Source organism: Populus nigra, chromosome 15 (genome assembly GCF_951802175.1).
Source record: "Populus nigra chromosome 15, ddPopNigr1.1, whole genome shotgun sequence".
Lineage (NCBI taxonomy): Eukaryota > Viridiplantae > Streptophyta > Magnoliopsida > Malpighiales > Salicaceae > Populus > Populus nigra.
Window position 1 is genome coordinate 7,381,874 of NC_084866.1, and position 23,442 is coordinate 7,405,315.

The 23,442-nt window shown below is 35.0% G+C and overlaps 1 protein-coding gene across 6 annotated transcripts; it reads left to right on the forward strand.

Moving 5' to 3' along the window:
- The first annotated feature begins 14,508 nt into the window (after window positions 1-14,508).
- On the forward strand, window positions 14,509-23,090 carry LOC133674743 (alpha/beta hydrolase domain-containing protein WAV2-like). 6 transcript variants are annotated; one of them, XM_062095955.1, is made up of 9 exons: window positions 14,510-15,007; window positions 15,247-15,282; window positions 15,409-15,487; window positions 15,627-15,681; window positions 15,776-15,892; window positions 21,278-21,442; window positions 21,824-22,067; window positions 22,717-22,729; window positions 22,826-23,090. In XM_062095955.1, exons 1-9 carry the CDS (start codon window positions 14,770-14,772, stop codon window positions 22,836-22,838), a joined length of 960 nt encoding a protein of 319 aa, XP_061951939.1. In that variant the 5' UTR covers window positions 14,510-14,769; the 3' UTR covers window positions 22,839-23,090. The 6 variants fall into 6 exon arrangements, with proteins under 6 accessions (XP_061951938.1, XP_061951937.1, XP_061951939.1 ...); XM_062095957.1 differs by having other exon boundaries at window positions 22,832-23,090; XM_062095954.1 differs by lacking the exon at window positions 22,826-23,090 and having other exon boundaries at window positions 14,509-15,007; window positions 22,572-22,792.
- The last annotated feature ends 352 nt before the right edge of the window (window positions 23,091-23,442 follow it).

Below are 23,442 nucleotides of genomic sequence, written 5' to 3' on the forward strand. Positions count from 1 at the left end.
CATACATAGTTAAATATCAATAATCAAACTATAAATCCAACAATAAATTTATTTTAAATGATTAATTATTTAGGAAATTGTTGATCCAATATATAATTTGAGTTCAGTATGCTATTTGTTCTTCATTTCTTTCTATAATTAGAAATTGAATCTCAAATAGAGATAGACAACAAACTCATAAATTAAATGGAATGTAGGAATTTTTACTTGACTTTATTAGGTTTGAAAAGAAAAGACATGCAAATAAATTAATCTAGGTAAAATATAAAAAAACAATAATGAAAATGTAGGAAAAGTTGTAAACAAAAACAAAAACAAGAAAAAGAAAGATGATAGATAAAGGATAAGTTAGATAAAAAAAAATCATGTATATAAAGATGATTATCATTTTTAGTGACTGAATGATCTTTTCATAATGTTACAGATATTAAATCCTACACAAACTATAATTCATAACCCTATATAAACAACTTACAATAGATAAGGAATTTACACTAAAAAAAAACTAATATAACTTGAATTTCTATATATGCATGTCTCTTTCCTGGAAGTTATATGAATCCTAGCTAATTTGTAATACTTGTCAATTCAAATGTTAGGACTCCTATATGATCTTTCTGGTCATTTATGTAAACTCTTATCTCTATAATTAGTTGTCCTTTCTTGATTGATAAGTTCTTTATAGATATAGGGTGGAAGTGATCATTATATATACTTTAGTTCTTCAAGGTAGGTTCTTGTTGGGTTAAGTTTCAAACCATTCAAATTTAATTTTAGCATATCTTAGAAAGTGTCTATATCAATGAGCTTATTCAAAATATTTGGATCAAAGTGAATTTTAAGAAGGATATATCAACAAGTGAAGATTATATCTTAGTTAATTTAATATATGTGTAAGAGGGGCATGATCCATCTACAACATGGATCTAATTATTTCACAATGGTGGGCTAATTAATTTTGGCATTAGAGACGATTTTGAGCTTATTTTTTCTAATGAACAATCTTACTCTAACAAATATTATTTTTTTATATGATCGTTGGATTAAGCTAAAATTTTACTAGAAATTTGAAGAGGTATTATTTTTCATAATGTACCTCATGTGCTTTCCTTTTTAGTTCTTTAAAATAAAAAACATAAAAAAAAATTCAGTTTCGTAACGTTCAACCAAGAGAATTCAAGGCACGACAATAAAAAAATACAATAACAAAACCAAAAATGAATACAAAAATAAAAGCGACAACAAAATTCAATAATTGACTCTATATAACTCGAAAACTAGTGCCTCATACAATTTGAATTCAATTGTAAACAAACAATTACATACTAATTAGATCCAAGTTGAAATAAAAAACTAGTATGAAACTCGAAATCATGATTTCAACAAACAACACCCAATAATAAAACAACAAATTCAGAAGAATTTATAATGTAATTTTCTCGAGTACCAAATTCAAGAATTTTAAGTTTCAATTTAACGATAGGAACTTATAATTTTAGCTTTTTTTTTAATATACAAATTCTGTTGTAGGTAAATTTGACAAAAAACTTGGTTTCTTTTACTAGATGTCGCAATTCAATAATTGAGAAACAACGAAGAAATTTAATGATAAATATATAAATAAAACCTTATTTTAGATTCTTGCTCTACTACCAACTAATGTGAACCTAGAGATAAGAACAATTGAATCCATAAAAAAGATAGGGATAACCTTAGAAAGCTCAAATTAGATTGATAAGAAACTTGACCCAATGATTATTTAAACCAAGAAATCAAAGCTATTAAATGAAAGACCCCAACTAAATGATTAGAAATAATAATAATAAAAAACCTAGAAGTATAAGCAAGAACACCACAAAAACAGTTAATCTTTCATAAGTCTTGAAGAGTTGGATGAAGAATCAAAAGTATGAGTAACCTCGCGTACACACAATATTATTTCTAAGTAAAACCAAGTCTTCCTTAAAAAATCTAAATATAAGCTAAATAACCCTATTTATACTAGGTAAAACATCCTAAATAATATTGGGAAAATAACAAAAAAATTTGAAATAAATAGAAAAAATAATCTTAAATCAACTAGGAAAATAATGTAATTCTTACACAATAACTTCTAGGCTTCGTTGCAAAGCCTTCCTAATGTCCGATCGCCAAGAAATCTTGAAATTAAAGAAGAAGAAAAGGTCTTTAAATCTTTTGGAAAATGTTAGCCTAATCCAATGGTTGGATAAAAGAATTATATTTAGCATAAAACGTATTATAAAAAGACTATATATGTTTAGAATTTGAGATTATGAAAAAGGTAACTTAGATTTTGACCTTGAAAATATGAAAAAAGTTGGGTAGGTTTCAATCTTTATCCCTTGAAAAATATTGGTTAGGTTTTGATTTTAAGCTTGAGAAAAAGATCGGTTAGGTTTCAATCTTAAACCTAAAAAAAGATCGTGTTTATGAAGGTTTAAATCTTGAATCTTTTAAAAAAGATCTGGTTCTTAAAAAAAAGACCATGTTGTAAAAGGTGTGGCCTCATTTGTGAAGTAAATCATGAGTGATAGTAGAACCTCAAAAATCTATTTGGAAAATAAAGTAATTAGTATGAAACCACAATAAAATCCATATGTAATCTCTCTTCTATTACATATTTATTTGTTTCTTTATTATTGCTCTGAGATTACCTTATATTTGTGTGTTGACTTGAGATTAAAAAGGGTTTGAAGGTGCTGTTAAGTTCATTGTATTAGTTTGAAAACAACAAAAAATTATAAAGTTAGTTCTCAGAACACTTAATTACCCCTTCTTAGGTGTTTTGGGATTTTATTTATTGAATCACTATTTAAATATATCTTAAGATGCTTAAGTCTCACAACTTTATATATCAGTTTATATAATGAACTTTTACAAGTTTCTTTTTTAATATTTTCTTGTCACATGCATTCTACTTACAATGATTTAAAGGTATGTATATATACATCCAATTTTGATGTTTTTTAATGCATGAAAGATCTTTCCAACATGTAAGACTTGGAATTATCACTTGGAGGTCTTAAATTCATATCTTGAGAAATGAGAGATAGGATTCAATGATAAGAGAAGGCTATTTGATGCACATAGAAGAAAAAAAATCATAGAAAATCAATTTTTTAAGAGTGAAAAAGGTTATATGAACCCTAAATTCATAGTTTTATTTTCTTAAAATAAATCTAATAATTTGGCCTCTCAAAGAGGTTTACAAGTCTTTTAAATAGGTCATAAAACTTATTTTTGCTAGCAAACAAAATTAGAATCTGAAAGCATAAATGGAAATTACATAATATACAAAACAAAATAATAAATGTAGAAAAATTAATAAAAATTAACAAAATTAGCTCAAATAAGATCTTTTAAGCATAATTTGAAGAGATCTGGGCAGTGAACAATTAACAAATCTGAGTCCTTTATGGAATCAGATATCAGGAACTCCTTATAAAAACTTGAGTTTGATCCAACAGTTAGATTTTTTTGTTATGATCTATTTTAGCCACTACTCTAGTCTGACGCGATTAGATCTCCTTTTAAGTATATATCTATTCCATTGGTTCATAAAAACATCTGTTAGGTCATTCACGTAATCAGTTATGGTAGATACCTATCTGAATACGCAGAGTCTTAAGTTTTCACAAACCTAGCTGCATCACTATCTCTCTTTATATAGTTTAAGATTGTCGGGCATTCCATTGAATTAAAAAAAATATTGCATTTAAAAAGTTTTATTAAATAAAGAGATATTAATGATTTTTTTTAAAAAAACATTTCCTAATATATTTATGGCTGATTATTTTTATTATAACCAAAGCTAAATGGTGTGGGGAAATCACTATATATTAAAAGACTTTTTACTGTGGATTGTAGTAGTAATTTCACTTTCAATTTCTCATTTTATGTTTTCGCGAGATGTTTCTTTGGTTGTTTGCGTTTTTTCTTTCTTTTCTCTCTCCTAACAACTAAAGTGTATAATTATCCTCTTTCTTTGTTATTTGTCAAATCAGACATATTTGCCAAATCTAAATAAACTTGAGTTAGACATGTTTGTCAGACCTAAACATCTTGGGTGTGACAAAGTTGTTGTTGTTATTATTACTATGATTATTATTGTTGTTGTTGTTATTATTATTATTAGTGTGATTATTATTATTCTTATTCTTATTATTAGCATGATTATTGTTATTGTTGTTGTTATTATTATTAGTATTATCACAATCACAATTAAAATTAACTATTACTATACTATTATTATTATTGTTATTATTCAAGTAAATTTGGGTCTGGTAACCTTACTTGATCCAAGTACCAGATCCAAGTCTCTTAGGTTTGATTTAGCTATCAGACCTAAGTTGCTTGAGTTTGGTGGATATGACCGCCAGCCCCAAAAGGTTTAAATCATTTTCTATATATTTTAATAGTTTTTGATATTTAATTTTTTTTAATATTAAACCGATGTAAAGAACGAATCAATTTACTAGTCAAAATCAAACGAGAAGACATGTTATAAGTTTGAGTTAAGTTATACATTCCTACAAGTGTAAACAAATAAAATTGTTAATACATTTTTTCTAAATAAAATCTGAATAAAAAAATAATTTCAAGGGATTTATTCCTTTCAAGGTCCCTTTGAAGTTGTTGGAGAATTTATTATAGTATGTGAATAGAATTATGTAATAACAATGTGGTAGTAATTATATTGATACACACACCCATGAGTTCGCCAAAAATCCTTTGTATTTTTCAAATATTAAAATTCTTACATGTGTTAAATTAGAAGGAAAAAAACAAAAATAAAAATCAAGCATCCTATATAGTGAGTTTATGTAATTAGTAGCGTATCTTTGAGAATAGAACAAAAAGTTAAAAAGATCAACACTAAAAAGAAATGAAAATGCTTGATAATTATTATATTATGATAGATAGTTATTATGTTAAACGTCTTGTAATTATTGAGATGTATTTAAAAATATAATAATGGTTATTTTTAAAATAATATTTTTTATTTTTTTAAAATTATTTTGACACCAACATATCAAAACTATAAAAAAATATATAAAATATATAAAATTTATTTAAAGTATTTTTTTTAAATAAAAAAAAGGTCTTTTGCAGTTCCAAAGCCCTCTTTGTCTGTTTATGAGGTTTCAAGCGCTGCCACAAGGAAAAACTAGGATTGCGGAAGGGGTAAAAATTATGAGAGCTGCATAGTGTAGACACAATTTTGTGCACTTGAAATTAAATAAGCACACGTGTACAAATATATGATTTTATTAAATATATGAATGGGTACAATCTCTACGTAATATATTCTTTAAAAAGAATATGACAATCCTCTGATTCTTCCCTTGGATTTGATGTATGGTGACTTGATTTATTTGAGTAATCAAGCCGAGATTTGTGCTTTGCAAGAACGCGAATTTGGGCGTGTATTGCGAAACGAGATGTTGTGATTTGATGCTTTGAAGAGTACCTTTGATTTGTCTTCAAAGTGTTGCTGAAGAACTCTTATGGGGCGTTTAGGCTTGATCCAACAGAGCTTAGCGAGATTTGGTGATTTGATGCTTTGAAGAGTACCTTTGATGTGTCTTCAAAGTGTTGTTGAAGAACTCTTATGGGGCGTTTAGGCTTAATCCAACAGAGCTTCGTTCTTTATAGACTTCAAGCGTAGATGAAGGAGGCTTGAGAACTCTTTGAGAGAGCTTCCTTGCTTGAAGAGAGAGAGAAAGAGCGAGAGCTTCCTTGCTTGCAGAGCTTGTCTTGAAGGAAATTTGTATCTTCCGGCCCTCCTGGTGATTTGATGCTTTGAAGAGTACCTTTGATTTTGTCTTCAAAGTGTTGTTGAAGAACTCTAATGGGGCGTTTAGGCTTGATCTCACAGAGCTTCGTTCTTTGTAGACTTCAAGCGTAGATGAAGGAGGCTTGAGAACTCTTTGAGAGAGCTTCCTTGCTTGAAGAACTTGTCTTCAAGAAAATTTGTATCTCCAGGAATCCCCTTGCCTTTAGGTTGAGGCCCTCTATTTATAGAGATCTGTAGGGGCTCTCAGGTCCTTTTCCAATGCCACATGACATAATTTTATTGGTTGATATTTATTGACGGGATCTTGCATTTATGACAAGATATCTGATGAGATCTTGCATTTATGATAAGATATCTTGAATATCTCATCCCAAGTGTCAACTTTTCATTGGCCAAGAAATATATGAAGGCTCATTTATTTTCCATGTCATTTATTTCAATTTTATTTTATCCTTTCTTTTAAAGAATAAAATAACACATGGCGAAATTTGATTGGTAGAAAATTTGTGTTTCTACAGATGCCCCCTCGAGACAAGTTCACTTACTTTCGAAACAAGTGGGCATGTCTCGAGAAATATGGTTGAGAGAGTTTTATATTTTTGACTAGAATTTGATTTGATCATATTAGATTTTCACAACAAGCAGATAAATCTTATTATGAAAATAAAATATGATAGTCAAAATTGGAAATTTATGGACCAATCTTGATTGAACTTTATCAAACCAAATGATAGAATATCCAAGTTCAATACCTTATTTGAAACTGTTGCATATTCAGGACCAAGCAAAATTTATCTTTATACCCGAATAGCGATCAACACTTTGACCGGGCTGAGGAACTCTTTTTTTTTCACTGGAAGTGGTCACTGTAACTTCTTGTTTTAGAGATCTCATTGTGCTGAATCCAACGACGCAATCCGTTCATGATTCCGACTAACTGTTGATGAGTTATGGAATATTAAAAATTTTGATTCCTTTTCTCTTCCTTCTCTTGATATGCGTGCACTCATATTGGTTGGTGCATTATTTTCTTCCTTCACGTTCAAATGCTCTTTCCTATATAATTTCTTCTTAACAGTATAGAAAATTTGTTGTTTCCTTTTCTTTTGGAGTTAAATGCTTTTACTGAACAGGAATTATTCTCTTTAGCCTTCACTGTTACGAGGCTTTGAATAGGAAATAAAATTTGACTCCCCTATGCAATTGTTTCAGAGGAGGACACGACACCAATGCAAGCAAGCAGCCGACCTTGTTTTTGCAAACAGGAATCCTTTTTTTTTTCCTCTTTTGTTGTACCGTAGATTTCTCAGAGCCCTTTAAAAAGTGTGATATAAATATCAGCATATACAAGAGCACCATTAACGCACGCTCAATCACTTCAAGTCCACAGTTGTCAAGCTGTTGTTTTCTTTTTGCTGGTTCTTCTGGCTGTTTCTGCTGACATCTTCTGCCCGACCAATCTCCCCACAGCAACTGCTCAACCTCCATTGGTTCTTGAATGCCAACTTCTCTTTTTCCTAATAACTTTGCACATACGTGTAGGCATTGACGGGGGACTAAGGAGCAGGATAGTGCTAATCCAATTCTCAAATACTTCATAGTGGGTCTTACCAGGCGGTCCCTTTCATAGACCAAGCATCATCTCCTGGTGAAACAACAACAAAGCTTACGCTGCTGCTATTTTCTACTACTCTTTTATTAGCAGTGTAGCCTCCATCTAGCAGCCCAGCATCACCGATGATCTTAACAGGTATACATGGCTCTCCAGTATTTGTTTTACAATTGCAGGTTTTCTTCCTTTTGTTTTTTATATATATACAGGACACAATTCTGAGTTTACGAGGTGAAGTAATCTGTAAACTTTTAACCAAAGCTCGTAAAACAACTCTTATTATAATCAAATTATCTTGATTCGAACGTCTATGAAATTGGAAGCAACGTCTGTTGTAGGCAGATTCCACACGATTTATACGCAAAACCTCATTCAATGAAAGGAAGCGGGAGTGCAACGTCTGTTGTTGACAATATTTCACATGATTATTCTTTTTACCATTGTCAACACTGCAATCTCAACTTGGATTTCAACTGTGTTTATTATAAACCAATCGTGGAAGAACTTCCAAAGTTTCTGAGTCTTCATGATGCGTAAGTATATGTGATCTTCCAACCAGTGGTCCAGAATTGTGATTTCCTTGTCCATCAGGCGTGTTTATGGTTGAAGTTGCCGCTAGAGATTCAACATCCTTGTCATCAATGCTCTCTAATCATTGGCACCACAAATTATGACATATTATAAGCCCTGAATTGACAAGTTATGGTATATATGTTCTCCCAGCTCTGGATTACTTCTGCAAAAGCTGCAAGTTCAATGCGTCTTTTTTTTTTTCCCACGAATCTAGAATTCATCAGACATGAAGGCCAAAGTGATTCTACCATTTCAGTTACTACAGAAGTCCATTTCACGTCAACATATATAATGGTTTTTTAAAACAAGGGTGACCTTGCACTGATTTGTCGCATCCAACGCTTCCTGCACCTATGTTCTTCATCTAGCTTCTTCTGCCATTCAAGTAATCTGGATTTATCCTTAGATTCATCAACATATGTTCTATCTGATGCGCTTTCAAGTTCAATTGGTCGGAAAGACCATACAACTTTAAATCAAAACCACCCGTAATTGATTGGAGCTTTTCATTAGCATTCTGAAGCACTTTCATATCTTTTTCCTTGTTTGCATCAATTCTAACAAGTACCTAATTTCTTGTTCAACCCATGCATAATGTCTTTTTTTTTTTTTATGAAGTGCATTAGTTTGCTCTCCTGATCTCAGGTGCTTATTCTTAAAGTGTGGATTGGAAATCCATCCTCTGGTTCAGATAGCAGGAGCGACAAGTCACTAACCATCCTTGTATAATCTCTTAAAGCATCGGTGACAAGAAAGATATATGTCCATGTATAATTTTTTTGTATCTATGTCCTTGCAGATTTTTCTTCAGCAAGTCCTGCCCCCTAGGGCTCATAGTAATATCTTACATGCAAAGGGCCACTTTTATCTTCCCAATGAATCACTAACAAGTTGCTGCAGCAGCAGCTTCTATCCGACCAGCTAGTGTGAAGCCTTCTTCTTCTGTTGGCAGTGTAGCTTCCTCAAGTAGTTCAAGTTCTGCTTCAAGAAATGTCACGGCATCAGCAATAACCGGAGCTACAACAATGACCTTCAACTACCCAAACTTTCCTGGCGATGAAACTCAATACTTGGCAATTTTGCAGAATGGTGCGTACCAGATTCCAATCGCTGCACATGTTGGGGCCAGAACAACTTACAAAGGAACTCATCCTCGGGCTATGCCTTTTTTTCAATGGATCATTTTTATTCTTCTTGAATGCTTCATCCTCCACAGTTTCAATGATAACAACAACCATTCATACAGGCACAACAAAGCCAACAAGGTCATCAAAATCCAAGTATTTCTAGTGGCTCCTCGTCATCCCAAAAGCATTTGCATAATCAGCAGCATAAACCACATGAGAGTGAATTAGGTGGAATTTGCAGCAGTCATCCAGATCCAACCATTCGCAGAATCATCAGCAGAATCAATCTGTACCGAACTAGCAGCGGCAGCTGATGCAAATTCAGAATGTTACTCCCCAAGCCTGTACAGTCCATCAACTGTTGACAGTCGAGTTTTCGGCTCAAACATAAGTATTTATGGCCAGAATTTAATGCCAATACATCTCGCGAACTTTGCTTTAATGAATTCCACACCAATGGGTAGTGCCTATAGTGAAAGTGGAAATACTGGTGAAAAGAAACCGCAGCAGCCACAAACACTAGCTTTTAAGTCCTCAGATGTCTCCTCCTTTTTCAATTTCATTTGCTTCCATCAACGGAACCACAGCTTCCCCAGGTCTTGATGTTTCATTGCTGGTACAGAATCATGCTCTTCTCCAAAGCTCTCCAGAGGCAACAAGGCATGGCTATCACTTCATCGCTGCAACCCAAGCAACACCCATTAACTGCTGGGCAATCAATTATGTTCTCGCGGCCGGATTTAACAGACTCTCTGAAACCGTAGTATGCTGATGGTTTCTCGTGCTTTGGATATTTTTTTGTTTGGTAACACTAGTTTAAGATTTTCTGCTGAGACCACATACTTTATGTAATAGAATTCTTCTTTCTATTAATAAAGTCTATTCGCTTGTATCTTGTTACCTGAACTTCCATGTTATGATTGTTTTTTTGAGGTTTATTTATCCCTCTTTTTCATGTAAACAATCATATTGGCTCAAATAGCTTTAAAGGATGGTGTGACTGTACTTAGAATAAATTCTAAGTTGCCTACGTACCTTTGTGGATAAAGGATCAAGTCACAACGTAGTTCAAAGCATTTTTTTGTCAAAGAGTTCTTGTTTTTTTTTTTTGCATGACTGTACTCGGAACGAATTCCAAGTTGCCTACGTACCTTTGTGGATAAAGGATCAAGTCATAACGTAGTTCAATTTTGTTTGTTTTTTTTTTGTGCCTGTCGCAGTTTTAGCTCGTGCGGGCTAGGAGCTACATCAGATTTCAAGTATAATATCTTTTCAAGAATTTGCCGTTGATAGGCCCAATCCTTAATCCATTCTCATTGACAATTTTGTAAGCTCCATTGGTGTAGACTTCTTGAACCACATAAGGGCCATCCCATTTGGAGAGTAATTTGTTGCCCCCATCTTGACAATACTTAAAACATTGGTGGAGCGTTGAGGAGATGATACCATTTTCATGTATCCATGGTCGTCCAAGTAGCATATTATAAGTAGTTTTGGCATCTATGATATGGAAAAGTGCATTGAACTTCATATCTTCTATGTGTATCGCAAGCCTTATCTTTCTTATGGCGTTTTGCCCTCTTTGATTAAAACTTTGAATCATCTAATGACTTGGAAAGAGTTTATCCATTGGAATCCCCTGCTCTTTCATAGTCTTAAGAGGTAGTATATTGACTGTCGAGCCATCATCCACCAAGATACGATTCACAATCTTTTCATCAACATATCCTTTAATGAACAACGACCGATTATGGAGTTTTGATCCAAGCAACAAGTCTTCGTCATTGAAAGATATCTCTGTTATGCATACACCATGAGACAAGTTTGAAGAGTGATCATGACTTTCCTTCGTGACAGGTTCAATAAGAGTTTTCTCTTCATCAATATGATAGCAAGCAACAAGTGCATTTTCAATCCTTCTCATCTCTATTGGCATGTACTTATTCAATGTAACGGGCTTTCTTAGACTTTGAGTTGAAAAACCCTCTTTTCTTACTGGTATGGACTTTCGTTGAATCTTTTGGCGTGTCGGCTCAATTAGCTTCCTCACCGTTGAGATCCTCATTCTAATTGGCTTTGTCATCTGCATGCGCCTCTTCCTTCCTCTTCTATGCATGACTAAAGTCCATCCTTCATCATCATAATTTTCAGATGAATCAAGTTTCGAGTTGTCAACATGAGGTGCAAGGGTTTGACTTGAGGATACAGTGAAGCTCGTAGGCAAAATAATGTCAAGCTCTATAGGTTCAAAGGAGCCAAAACTTATTGTAGGGAGTGACTGGCGTGGTCCTAAATTGACCATGGTTGTGACATTAGAGGCTGCTACTTCATCATCGAAAACGATATCTCCATTCTCGTGTAGCCTCATGATCTTATCTTTCAGCACAAAGCACTTCTCTATGGGATGACTAATCAAGCGATGGTATTTGCAATAGTTTGGATTGTCCACTTGGTTTGCTTCATCAGGGCGCTTCACCTCCGGTAACTCAATGATATTTGACTCAAGCAAATCATCCAGCATCCTAGATATGTTTGAGTCGGGGAATGGATACACCTTTTCTTGTCGCTCTTTCAGGGATGGTTTCTTTATTTCACCTTTTTGAAAAGTAGTCGATGTCGCCCGATCATTCCTCTTAAATCCAGCTGGTACCCTTATTGCAGTCGAGTTAGCTACTAAAGATTGCTTTCCCTCGACCTTTGAAGTGCTCTTTTCAAATCTATGACCTTCAAGCTTATTTCTTATTGGCTCTTGCATAGGTAATGATGAGCTTTCAGCCGCCGCAATGCTAAGTTCCATATCATGTGCTCGAGTAGCCAATTCTTCAAAAGACTTTGGTTTGATACCTTGTAAAATATAGCGTAGCCCCCAATGCATCCCTTGAATACACATGTCTAGCGCAGAAGTTTCGGTGAGCCGATCTCTACAGTTGAGGCTAAGGTTTCTCCACCGATGAATGTAGTCGATGACAAGCTCTTCCTTCCATTGACGTGCATTAGTGAGTTCAATCATGCTAACCACACGACGAGTGCTGTAAAAGCGGTTAAGAAACTCGCGCTCCAGTTGCTCCCGAGTATCGATCAAGCCAGACTCCAAGTCAGTATACCAATCGAAGGCATTACCTTTCAAGGAACGAACAAACTGTTTTACCATGAGATCACCATTAGTTTCGGCATTGTTACAAGTCTCCACAAAGTGAGCTATATGTTGCCTAGGATTCCCTTTGCCATCGAATTGTTGAAACTTTGGTGGTTGATAATTCAGAGGCATCCTTAGCAGGTCAATTCGTTGGGTGTACGGCTTCACATAAGAATATGAGGGTTGAACTGAGCTTTCTACTTGGTTCGTGATGGCTTCCTTGATAAGTTCTTTCAGTTGATTCATGGTAAAAATACCATCAGTAATACCGTGTATATTCCTTGCAGCTCCGATTGTAGAATCCTCAATGACATCTAATTGATCTACTTGTAAAGCCTTGGTAGCCGAGGTTTGGCCTCCTTCGTTCATGCTCTCAAGCTTGTTCATCAACTTTGCTATCTCATGGTCTTTTGCCTTGAGTGAAGTCGAAAGCCCCTCGACGAGTTTTGTCAAGTTAGCCACTTGATCTTCCAAAGATGTTGTCTCGATCATCATCACTGACATGGTGCCAAAACCCGAAGCCTTACTTGGTGATTGACATGGAAAAGCTTCTATAGGTGAATTGCCGAAGTCGTCTTGAGTGTCGAAGAGAATTTCGCGTGCCCCACTTGACTTTTGTAGTGGAGTTACTTGTGGCTTCATCTTTAAGGCGAGATCTTGTGCCCCTCTTGCATTCGAAGTCGGCTTAGTTTGTGCATATAATTCGAAGATGGATTTCGTTTTCAATGGTGGAGTTGAAGAATCTTCAATGGTATGTCGACGACTTGAATCAGTAGCCTTGTTGCTCTTGGATGCGACAATGGTGATCATGTTCCTCCTAGTTGCCATTGAGAGTTTGTTGAAAATTCTTTCTTGAAGGGAAGAGATGAGAGGTAGAGATATCCCCAGTGGAGTCGCCAGAAATTTGTAGACACAATTTTGTGCACCTGAAATTAAATAAGCACACGTGTACAAATATATGATTTTATTAAATATATGAATGGGTACAATCTCTACGTAATATATTCTTTAAAAAAAATATGACAATCCTCTGATTCTTCCCTTGGATTTGATGTATGGTGACTTGATTTATTTGAGTAATCAAGCCGAGATTTGTGCTTTGCAAGAACGCGAATTTGGGCGTGTATTGCGAAACGAGATGTTGTGATTTGATGCTTTGAAGAGTACCTTTGATTTGTCTTCAAAGTGTTGCTGAAGAACTCTTATGGGGTGTTTAGGCTTGATCCAACAGAGCTTAGCGAGATTTGGTGATTTGATGCTTTGAAGAGTACCTTTGATGTGTCTTCAAAGTGTTGTTGAAGAACTCTTATGGGGCGTTTAGGCTTAATCCAACAGAGCTTCGTTCTTTATAGACTTCAAGCGTAGATGAAGGAGGCTTGAGAACTCTTTGAGAGAGCTTCCTTGCTTGAAGAGAGAGAGAGAGAGCGAGAGCTTCCTTGCTTGCAGAGCTTGTCTTGAAGGAAATTTGTATCTTCCGGCCCTCCTGGTGATTTGATGCTTTGAAGAGTACCTTTGATTTTGTCTTCAAAGTGTTGTTGAAGAACTCTAATGGGGCGTTTAGGCTTGATCTCACAGAGCTTCGTTCTTTGTAGACTTCAAGCGTAGATGAAGGAGGCTTGAGAACTCTTTGAGAGAGCTTCCTTGCTTGAAGAACTTGTCTTCAAGAAAATTTGTATCTCCAGGAATCCCCTTGCCTTTAGGTTGAGGCCCTCTATTTATAGAGATCTGTAGGGGCTCTCAGGTCCTTTTCCAATGCCACATGACATAATTTTATTGGTTGATATTTATTGACGGGATCTTGCATTTATGACAAGATATCTGATGAGATCTTGCATTTATGATAAGATATCTTGAATATCTCATCCCAAGTGTCAACTTTTCATTGGCCAAGAAATATATGAAGGCTCATTTATTTTCCATGTCATTTATTTCAATTTTATTTTATCTTTTCTTTTAAAGAATAAAATAACACATGGCGAAATTTGATTGGTAGAAAATTTATGTTTCTACACATAGTATCATGAAGCTACAGTGAATCCTGATTACAAAGAATTTAGGCACACTTTTTAAATATCCATTTCTATAAATATTAATTAAACGTTATCTAATTAATCTAAGAAATTTTTTTTTTTAAGTTTTTGAAAAATATTTTTAAAATATAAAAATAAATAAACTGTTATAATTAACGGCCATGAAGCTAGTATAGAAGTTTAATTAAAACGAAAAAAAACATGTGTTAGCTGAGATGAAAGGATGAAACAGTTGGGTTCTCTCCATTACGGAGGACCCCACACCCAGACTGTCCAATTCATATCTTTCTTCCCCAAATACCAAAAGAGATGGATTGATTGATTCGACTCGCCGACTCGACCCCAACAATTTTATTTATTTATTTATTTTTAATTTCAAATCAAATCCTAAAACTAAGCAGCACGCATCTCCCTCACTCCTCCACACAGAAAAAGAGACTGTCAAATCAAAACGACAAGAGCAATAGTGGACAATGGTGTCGTACGTGAGCGCGTTTCTGTACGGAGTCGGAGGCATAGTAGTAGCAGGGATGGCTTTGCTTGTAGCCTTTCAAGAGAAGCTCGTCTACGTCCCGGTCTTACCCGGTCTCACTAAATCCTACTCGATCACTCCTGCTCGACTCCGTCTCCTTTACGAGGACGTTTGGCTCCGATCCTCCGATGGCGTCCGCCTTCACGCTTGGTTCATTAAGCTCCTCCCTGAATGCAGAGGTCACGACTCCGTTATTCATTTCGTTTAACTCAGCTAGGGTTTACATAAAGGGAAATGAAATTCGAATTTAATTTTAACCTTTTTGTTGACCTTGAATCTGTTAGAGCTCAATTAGTGAAAGGATTAATTAATTCTTTATATAAACTGGAAATAGGTCGAGCGTAAGTTTGATGTAGATCCGTTGATAATTTAATTTTGAGTTTCCAAAACTCAGATGTTAGTGTTGATGGTTTTGCAGGTCCAACTGTCCTGTTTTTCCAAGAGAATGCCGGAAGTATCCTTATCATTATAAGCCCTGCATTATGTTTGTTGTAATTGTCTCTTGTACTGGGTTCCTTCAGTTTTTGTTATTTTGCTTATTGGCTGGCTGAAACTATAGGCCTTAACTATTAACCTTAAGACATTGCGCATCGTCTTGAAATGGTCCGCATAATGATTCAGAGGTTGCAGTGCAACGTGTTCATGCTTTCATATCGAGGGTATACATTTCCTGATCAAGTGCTTGAGTTTCTGCGTCATTCCATATTTCATTTTGTTTATATCTCGATGGTAATTGCTGTATTCTTGCTGCTTTTCTGAGTGGAAACAAATGCTTCATCATTTCTTTTATCTAAACAGTTATGGAGCAAGTGATGGATATCCTTCGCAGCATGGAATTGCAAAAGATGCTCAGGTGTGGTTCTCAACTCTTGCACTTTATCTCCCAATGCTTATCGTGCAGCCTATAGCCATGTTCTTAGTTTGCATGTTTTTCTTTTTTTGGGTAGGCTGCTCTGGATCATCTTTCACAGAGGACTGACATTGACACATCTAGAATAGTCGTGTTTGGGCGGTCACTTGGGGGTGCAGTTGGGGCTCTGCTCACCAAAAACAACCCCGATAAGGTACCAGATAGTTCTGTTAGTACTATATGCATTGTATTTCTGGAGTTCAAAATCTTGTTTATGGTTTTTCCATAATTAAACATGTTTTTTGTCTACACCTGTCACAACTTCATGTATTTTGTTGATGAGTCTTCCAGGTCACTTGCATTGTGCTTTTAAGTTTACACAAATTTTGATGGTATAGTCTTTTGTTAGTCATCTTGCAGTGGATGCTCTGTGTGTTTGTGTGAGTGAAGGAGAAAAAAGGGTGTTTGTTATTTGAAACCATTAGAATTTGTGAAGTTAATTGTGGAGCCTTTAATGTGACTTATAATTAATCAATGAGCCTCAAAAGAGAATAGCTTGGAGTTGTACTGAACAATACTAGTGGGGTCTTTCCTTTTTAGATTTGTTTTAGTAAGCGCAAAATCTGTGATCTTCAACTACTAGTAGCTGTACTTTTATATGAGTAGAGTACAAAGTGGTATAGTTGGGGCCTCATTGTAGGTTTTAAATTGGCATTGCCATGCATATGGTTCTTAAATGGATATTCTTTTATTCACATAAAACCAACCTCGTAGGTTTGCTCGTTCTAAAGCACTTTTGATACTCAACCCTTTAATTCAACTTTTTACTCAACTTCTTACTATCCTGTCAATAAGGGGAGAAATTAAGCAATCAATCGAGATTGATAGCCAAGAAATATCAAAAAGAGATATTTGTCATACATGCCATGTGTATCTATAATAACTGGCAATAAAGGGAAGGGAATCAAGTACATGCAAACTTTTTTTTTTTTTTTACATGTACAATTGTGTATATTTAAAAAAAGGGATTAGAGATAACACCAATAGTATCCATCCTTCATGTTATAACTGCATAATTGGAGGTTTGGATATATTTTTGAGAAGTTGAGGTAACTAAGTATTGTTAGCCCTTACAAAATCAAGGGAGTGGAAAAAAACGAGAGAGAAAAGGAGAATTCAATAGAAAATATTGTCCTTTGTCATGAGTTTTTGTATTAGATTTAATGTGTTTCTACAATACTAGTGTATATGTGCTAATCCTTGTACAAATAAAAAAAATACAGGAAAAAAAACCGTCTCAAATAGAATTAGGCAAGTACAAAAAAGTAAAAATATATCTTCTTGTATGGTTAGGAGGTCTATTGGGCCTCCTTATTAGTATTGGTTCTTATCGCCCACAATCAACTTAGATTGAAAAAAGACAATGGGTAGAGCTTAATGCTTTGGTGAGAACATTCGCTATATAATCACCAATGTCAATAAACTGAACTTGTAATTCCTTTTTCGCAACCATATCACAAACAAATTGAAAATCAATATCAACATGTTTCATGCGTGAATGAAAAACCGGATTAGCTATGAGATAAGTTGCTCCATGATTATCACACTCTAAGATAGGAGGAGGAAAAGGGGACAAACAACCAAGTTTAGACAAAAAAGAGGAAGCCATCGTAACTCAGCAATAACATTAGAAATAGCCTTATATTGAACCTTCATAGAAGATTGAACAACCTTTTTTTTGCTTACTAGACTTCCAAGAGAGAAGGTTATGACGAGATAAATAGCATAAGCACTCGTAGACTTTTGATAATTAACATTACCAGCTCAAACAAAGTTACTAAAGCCATGTAGTTGATCATAAGAGGTGGTAAAAGATAAGTCAAAATGAGACGTACCATGAACATAACACATGTTTAACCACAAATTAATGGTCCTCAGATTGAGCATGAACTAACAAACTATTTGGCCATGTAAAAGTAAGATACTGAAGAGCTCTAATCACCCGACAATATAAAGTAGAGTCAGAGTAAGCAAAACCATCGTTAGAGGTGGTAGAAAGACAAGAACCAACAACAATCGCTGTGGAAACTAACTGACATTGGGTCATGCTAGCCTTGTGCACAATGTCTAAGGCATAGCGAGACTAGGAGAAGGATAGCCTATGAGATGTATATTGTACCTCAATACCAAGAAAGTAACTCATAAGGTCCAAATCTTGAATAGATAATTCTGCAGTGTGATGAACAAGCAACTAAGTTACATAAAAAAGATCATTACTTGTGACAAGAATATCATCAACATAAACCATAATATAGATGCAAATAGTGAGAATCGGTATATAAAAAGTGATGTGTTAGTTTGACACTTGTGAAAGCCAAGACCCCACAAGAATTGGTGTAGCTGATGGAATCATGCACATGGTGGTTGTTCAAGTCCGTAGAGAGATTTGTGAAGTTTGCATACATGAGAAAGAAGGTGAGGATTAACAAAACATGAAGGCTGCTGCATGTAAACATTAGTGTCAATAAAACCATTAAGGCATTATGAACATCCAAATGATGAATATACTAACCTTGGGAAATATCAATAGCCGAAATTGTCTAAATTGTAGCCATCAAAGTTAGTGCCTTCCTATTGTTAATATCCTTTGGCTACCAGCCAAGCTTTATAGAATTCAATGGATCCATCAACTTTCTGTTTAATCTTGTACTCTCACTTGCAACCAGTAACATTATTAGAGGGATCAAAAAGAATCAAAGACTAGGTGTGATTGCGTGGACCAATGCATCAATTTTTGCAGTCGTTGCTGAATCTCGCTCTCAATATTATTTGGCTGCTGTGTAACAAGTAGGTTAGGATAAAAAAGGGTGAAACACAGCTTTGGTCAAGGAAAGATGCGAGACAAGAAAGTGTTTGGGTTGACGTCAACGAAGGGTCACAAGGAAAGTGCAAATAAAGTATTATTTAGTGGGAGATTCATAGGAGAAGATGAGCTGGGGGAGTTGTTGTCTGTGACAATGTTGGGACCAACAATAATGGATAGAGTCTAGAGGTAGATGGATGGTACAAGATAACACGAGACTGTTGAAGTTGGAGAATGATAACTAGACGGTGAGATTGAAAAAGGGATCGAAAATGGAGTAGCACGAGGAGTCCCATAACTAGGAGATGAAGTGGAAAGAGGTGACGTAGAGGACGAGATAGAAAAATGAGGTAATATGATAAGCACGAGAATGCTAATCCATTGAGAACTAACAACAAGAGGACAAAAAGGCAAGGACTGTGATGACAAAGAGGAAACTAGTGAAATGGACTTGGCATAAGGAAAGGAAGATACATGGAACATACAATGATGGATGCGTTAGACGCGGAGAGTAGAGATATCCATGCAACAATATTTAATGTGATCCAAACTATAACCAAGGAAGATAGATGGGATAGAGCAAAAATCAAGTTTATGTTTATTGTATGAATTTAAAAACGAGAAGCGTAAACAACCAAAAACCTTTAAAAATGCATAGTCAGGTTGTAGTTTGAAACGTTTTGAAAAAGGAGATTGATGCTGAAGATTTGTGTAAGAGGTAAGTGATTCAATAAAATGATATTGGCTTAGGAAGAAATCTGACGAGCCTTATTAATGCAAGATGCGAGAGTATGGATGACCAAGACGTTGATACCAGACCTGTGGGTAGTTCTTGCGATAGAGAACTCTTGAGGACTAGAGAAAGGGTTAGTACTAAAGCTAATATAAACCAATCTTTAATTGCATTGGACAAGGGGATGACTATGAAAACTCGATCTTGACAAGATAAAAGTGACTATGAAATTAAAAAAAAACATATCATTATCTAAAACAAATTATCGGGATCAAGAATGTGTAAAATAGGAAATTTTTGGGAATGTTGAGTTATGTGAATTGAAGTATAGCCAAGGTGCAAGATATTAAGTTTCTTACTTTCACTTACTACAAGTTGTTCGAAGCAAGTGAAGGGTTTCACTTACTGCAAGTTGTTTGAAGCTAGTGTAGGGTTCCACATGAGTGAGTCCAAGAATATCTGACGTGACATGATTTGTTGCCCGGGTATCAAGATGCCATGATTGATCGTGATTTGAAGAGTGACTAGTTAAAGTAGTGTTGGTCGAAGGTATAGGCCTAAAATTGAAGATTCCAAAGAGTTTCCTCTTAGGAGAGAACCAATACTTGAAAAGCGGAAAGAACATGATAGGGAATATGATAATAGTTATTGTATATTTGGACTAGGTTTGGACGGCATGCCATGGTTGATTCCAACTTAATTCATTCCCAACTATTTTTTTTCTTTCTATTTTGGCGACCTCACTAATTTCTACCATGCCTCTTTGTTGAAAAGACCATTTCGACCAGACAAGGAACTGAGGTTAAAGTTGTTATCTCTATCAACAGAAGTGGACTGTCTAACAATGCTGGTGTAAGGGGTAGTCATGTCATCAACAGGCATGGATCCAATGGAGAGCATAGAAAAGTCATCAATGTGTAAGAATTCATAGGTCAAGAGTAAACTATGCAATTTTAAGAAGGTAACAAGTTTGAATTGAGCTGTTAGAGTGGTTGCTAAGCTCTTGAACTTTAATCGTAGATCTTTGAACATATACAAGTTAAAATATGTGAGAGTGTGTGGTTTACAAATTGCTGTCAATTCATCACTATATTATGTCCCTTGTCATAGTTCAAGAAGGCTTGAGTGAAAGGCAAGAGAGATCATCCAAGGAAGTCATGGATGCTATTGAGCAAAAGCTTTGATACCATATAAAATCAAGAGAATGGAAGAGAGAAGGAAAATTCGGCAAAAAATATTAAGTCGCTTGTCATGAGTTTTTGTTTTAGATTCAATGTGTTTATGTATAAATAGGAAAAATACAAAACATGAAAAGCATGTCTAGGAAGTCTTCTGAGCTTCCTCATTAGAATTGGGCTATAGCCATGTTCAAAATTGACTAGTAGCTTGTTCAAGTTAAAGCCAGTGCAAGGAAGTTTTAGCATATACATGCAATGACATGCGTTAAAGATATTCTAATATACAAGTTTTGACATATATTTCATTGTCTGAGCCTTAACAAAGAAAGGGAGGAACCAAAATTGTGGTTCCTAGTACCCATTGTGGTTTCTAGAAAAATTTTCACCAGATAATGGGAAGAGGCGTTGTTGGTTTTGATTTATCATATTCTCTTGTTTTGGTAGACATATCACCTTAACTAGAATGTTAAATCTTTTTTGGAAATATTTGTTGATGACTCTTCAATTTACAGTCAAGCTGCTGGTTAAGATGCAGATTATGAGTAATGGCTAGGACAGCTGTTTATTCTTCTCTTTTGTATTTTGCTTTCACCTTGCATTTCTTTCTAGTTTGAAATATGATAATCTTAATATGTTAATTTACTGTCTTTCTTTTCCATCTACACTATTCATTTCATTAACATTAAAGAAACCATACACGCTTACCACTCATCTTGGTTACTTTTGATTGAACGGAATTTATTCACTTTCTCTGTTGGAGTTCTTCAAACTTTTAGGTAATATTATTTTTTCGGTCATCATCTTTTATTGGCTTTATCATTTCAGGTTGCTGCATTGATCTTGGAGAACACTTTTACATCCATTCTAGACATGGCAGGGGTTCTACTGCCCTTCCTAAAGTGGTTTATTGGAGGCACAGGTTCAAAAGGGCCTAAAATTCTTAATTTTCTTGTACGTTCTCCATGGAGTACCATTGACATTGTTGGCCAGGTGAGATCAAATGTTGGTGGAATCTCATGCTTTCAATTATTGATTATTTATGAATTCAAAGCACTTTTGCATTTTAAAATGATTGGAATATCATGTCAATCTCTTGTTGATACCCATAGCATCTTTCTATATCTTCTATTATTCGAGAATGTATATTTGGAGTTATAGGCTGAATGCGCCCCTTGCTTCTCTTTGGTTTGTGAAAGAATTAAAGCGCATGTGCCAATCTTGTGTGATTTGCCTATACAACATAGCTTGTTGAAGTTGAACTAGCTATTTTCAAATTGCGTTTCTGGAAATGGAAATTACAGTTCATTGATGTTTTTCTACCCTTTTGATTTCCTCTCTCTGTTCATCATGGATTGACCTTCTTTATTGCAGATTAATCAGCCAATTCTTTTTCTTTCTGGATTGCAAGATGAAATGGTTCCTCCATCACATATGCAAATGCTCTACGCTAAAGTAGCTTCTCATAATAGGGAATGCATCTTTGTGGAGTTTCCTAATGGCATGCATATGGACACTTGGCTTGCTGGTGGTGATCACTACTGGAGAACTATTCAGCAGTTTATTGGAAACCATGTTCCAGAGGTAAAGGAACATGAATCATCCCACGATGACAAAGGTGATTCTTTTTCTTCTTGAAATCTTATGAAAATATGTCTTGAAAAAATCCCCTATAATGTAATTGCTGAAGGAAAAACAGGGATCTAAATCATATTTGATTGGATAGAATTTGTCCCCTGATTTGGGGCTCTTTTAGTCTTCTTCTGCTACATCATTTGATGCTTCTGTTAGGGACTTTTGGATGACCCAATGTTTGGACTGTTAGGCATTATGGGAGACCGCCTGCATTTCTCTTTAGCTTTTCCTTTTGGTTGCACTTGACAACCATTATAACTAATCTCTTGTAAACAAAAGATAATCTTCAAGTTTTCAAGTTCTAATACTTCAATGATCTGCTCAGCTTGTATTCAATTGACATGTCTTTTTCCTTCCATAGGCACTTTCATTTTTTGCAGACATCGTTTACATGACAAACTACTGGATGTGTATTGTACTCTTGTATTTCTCCCTTTGCATGGCAATCCTCCTTGACAACCTATTTATGTTGTATTGCACATTTCAGTGTTATTACAATACCTCTCTTGTTATGGCATGTGGAATAACCAGCTTTAGAATCTGAGCTATGTGATGGCCCAAGTTCAACTCACTGCCCAAACTCACCTCCTTTATTTACTCTTTGACGAGCTTCCTTGTATTTCTGCTTCCAGATACTGAGGGGAGGTGACTTCATTTAGAATTTTGAGATGTTATAAAATGGCTCATGACAGCGACTTGAACTCTGAAGTATTGGTACCTTTTTTTCTTTTTTCCTTGAAGTTGCAGCAATTAAAAGCTCTTTGTGATGAATTCCGCTCACTGAATAGTGAAATCAGTTCAAGGCATTATGGTTTTCTTTGAGATTTTTGTTGGTTTTACAAGCTCCAGCAGATGTTTAGAAATATGAACGCCCATTGGTATACTGTACACCATTTGATACATCTCCTTAGCTAGTGAATTCTGACGGGTTCTGATTGTATGAAAGAAATCTCTGAAAATTGAAATAAATTCTTGGAGTTCATATGCTGGACTCGTGTGTTTCCTAGCAGTTTGTACTTTGACATTCTAGGTCTTTTGAAGTTTCCTCAATACTAATTATTATTTGCTTTGCTTGGTACGCCTAATCTTAACCTGCTCTTGATCACTACTTCAAGGTTCTCCGATAGATGGACCTCTATCAATAAGAGTAACTAGACCAGTAGTTTATGATGCAGCCCACAATTCCAAGATTAGAATTAATGATTGAATGCAAGTTCTTATGCTTTTTAATGATTTGGAATGACCATGCAGTGGATAAAAGTAGCGAAACTGTGAAGAAAACAGTTTAAAGAGTTATAGCAAATTGGAATTAACATGGTGTTTGATACCCTCTTTTGTTTTTCTTATATATATATATA

Coding starts and splice junctions, on each gene's coding strand:
- LOC133674743 (XM_062095953.1), top strand. CDS start 14,770: ATGGTGTCGTACGTGAGCGCGTTTCTGTACGGAGTCGGAGGCATAGTA. Junction 15,488..15,626: donor TTCATGCTTTCATATCGAGG/GTATACATTTCC, acceptor TTATCTAAACAG/TTATGGAGCAAGTGATGGAT. Junction 15,682..15,775: donor GAATTGCAAAAGATGCTCAG/GTGTGGTTCTCA, acceptor TTTTTTGGGTAG/GCTGCTCTGGATCATCTTTC.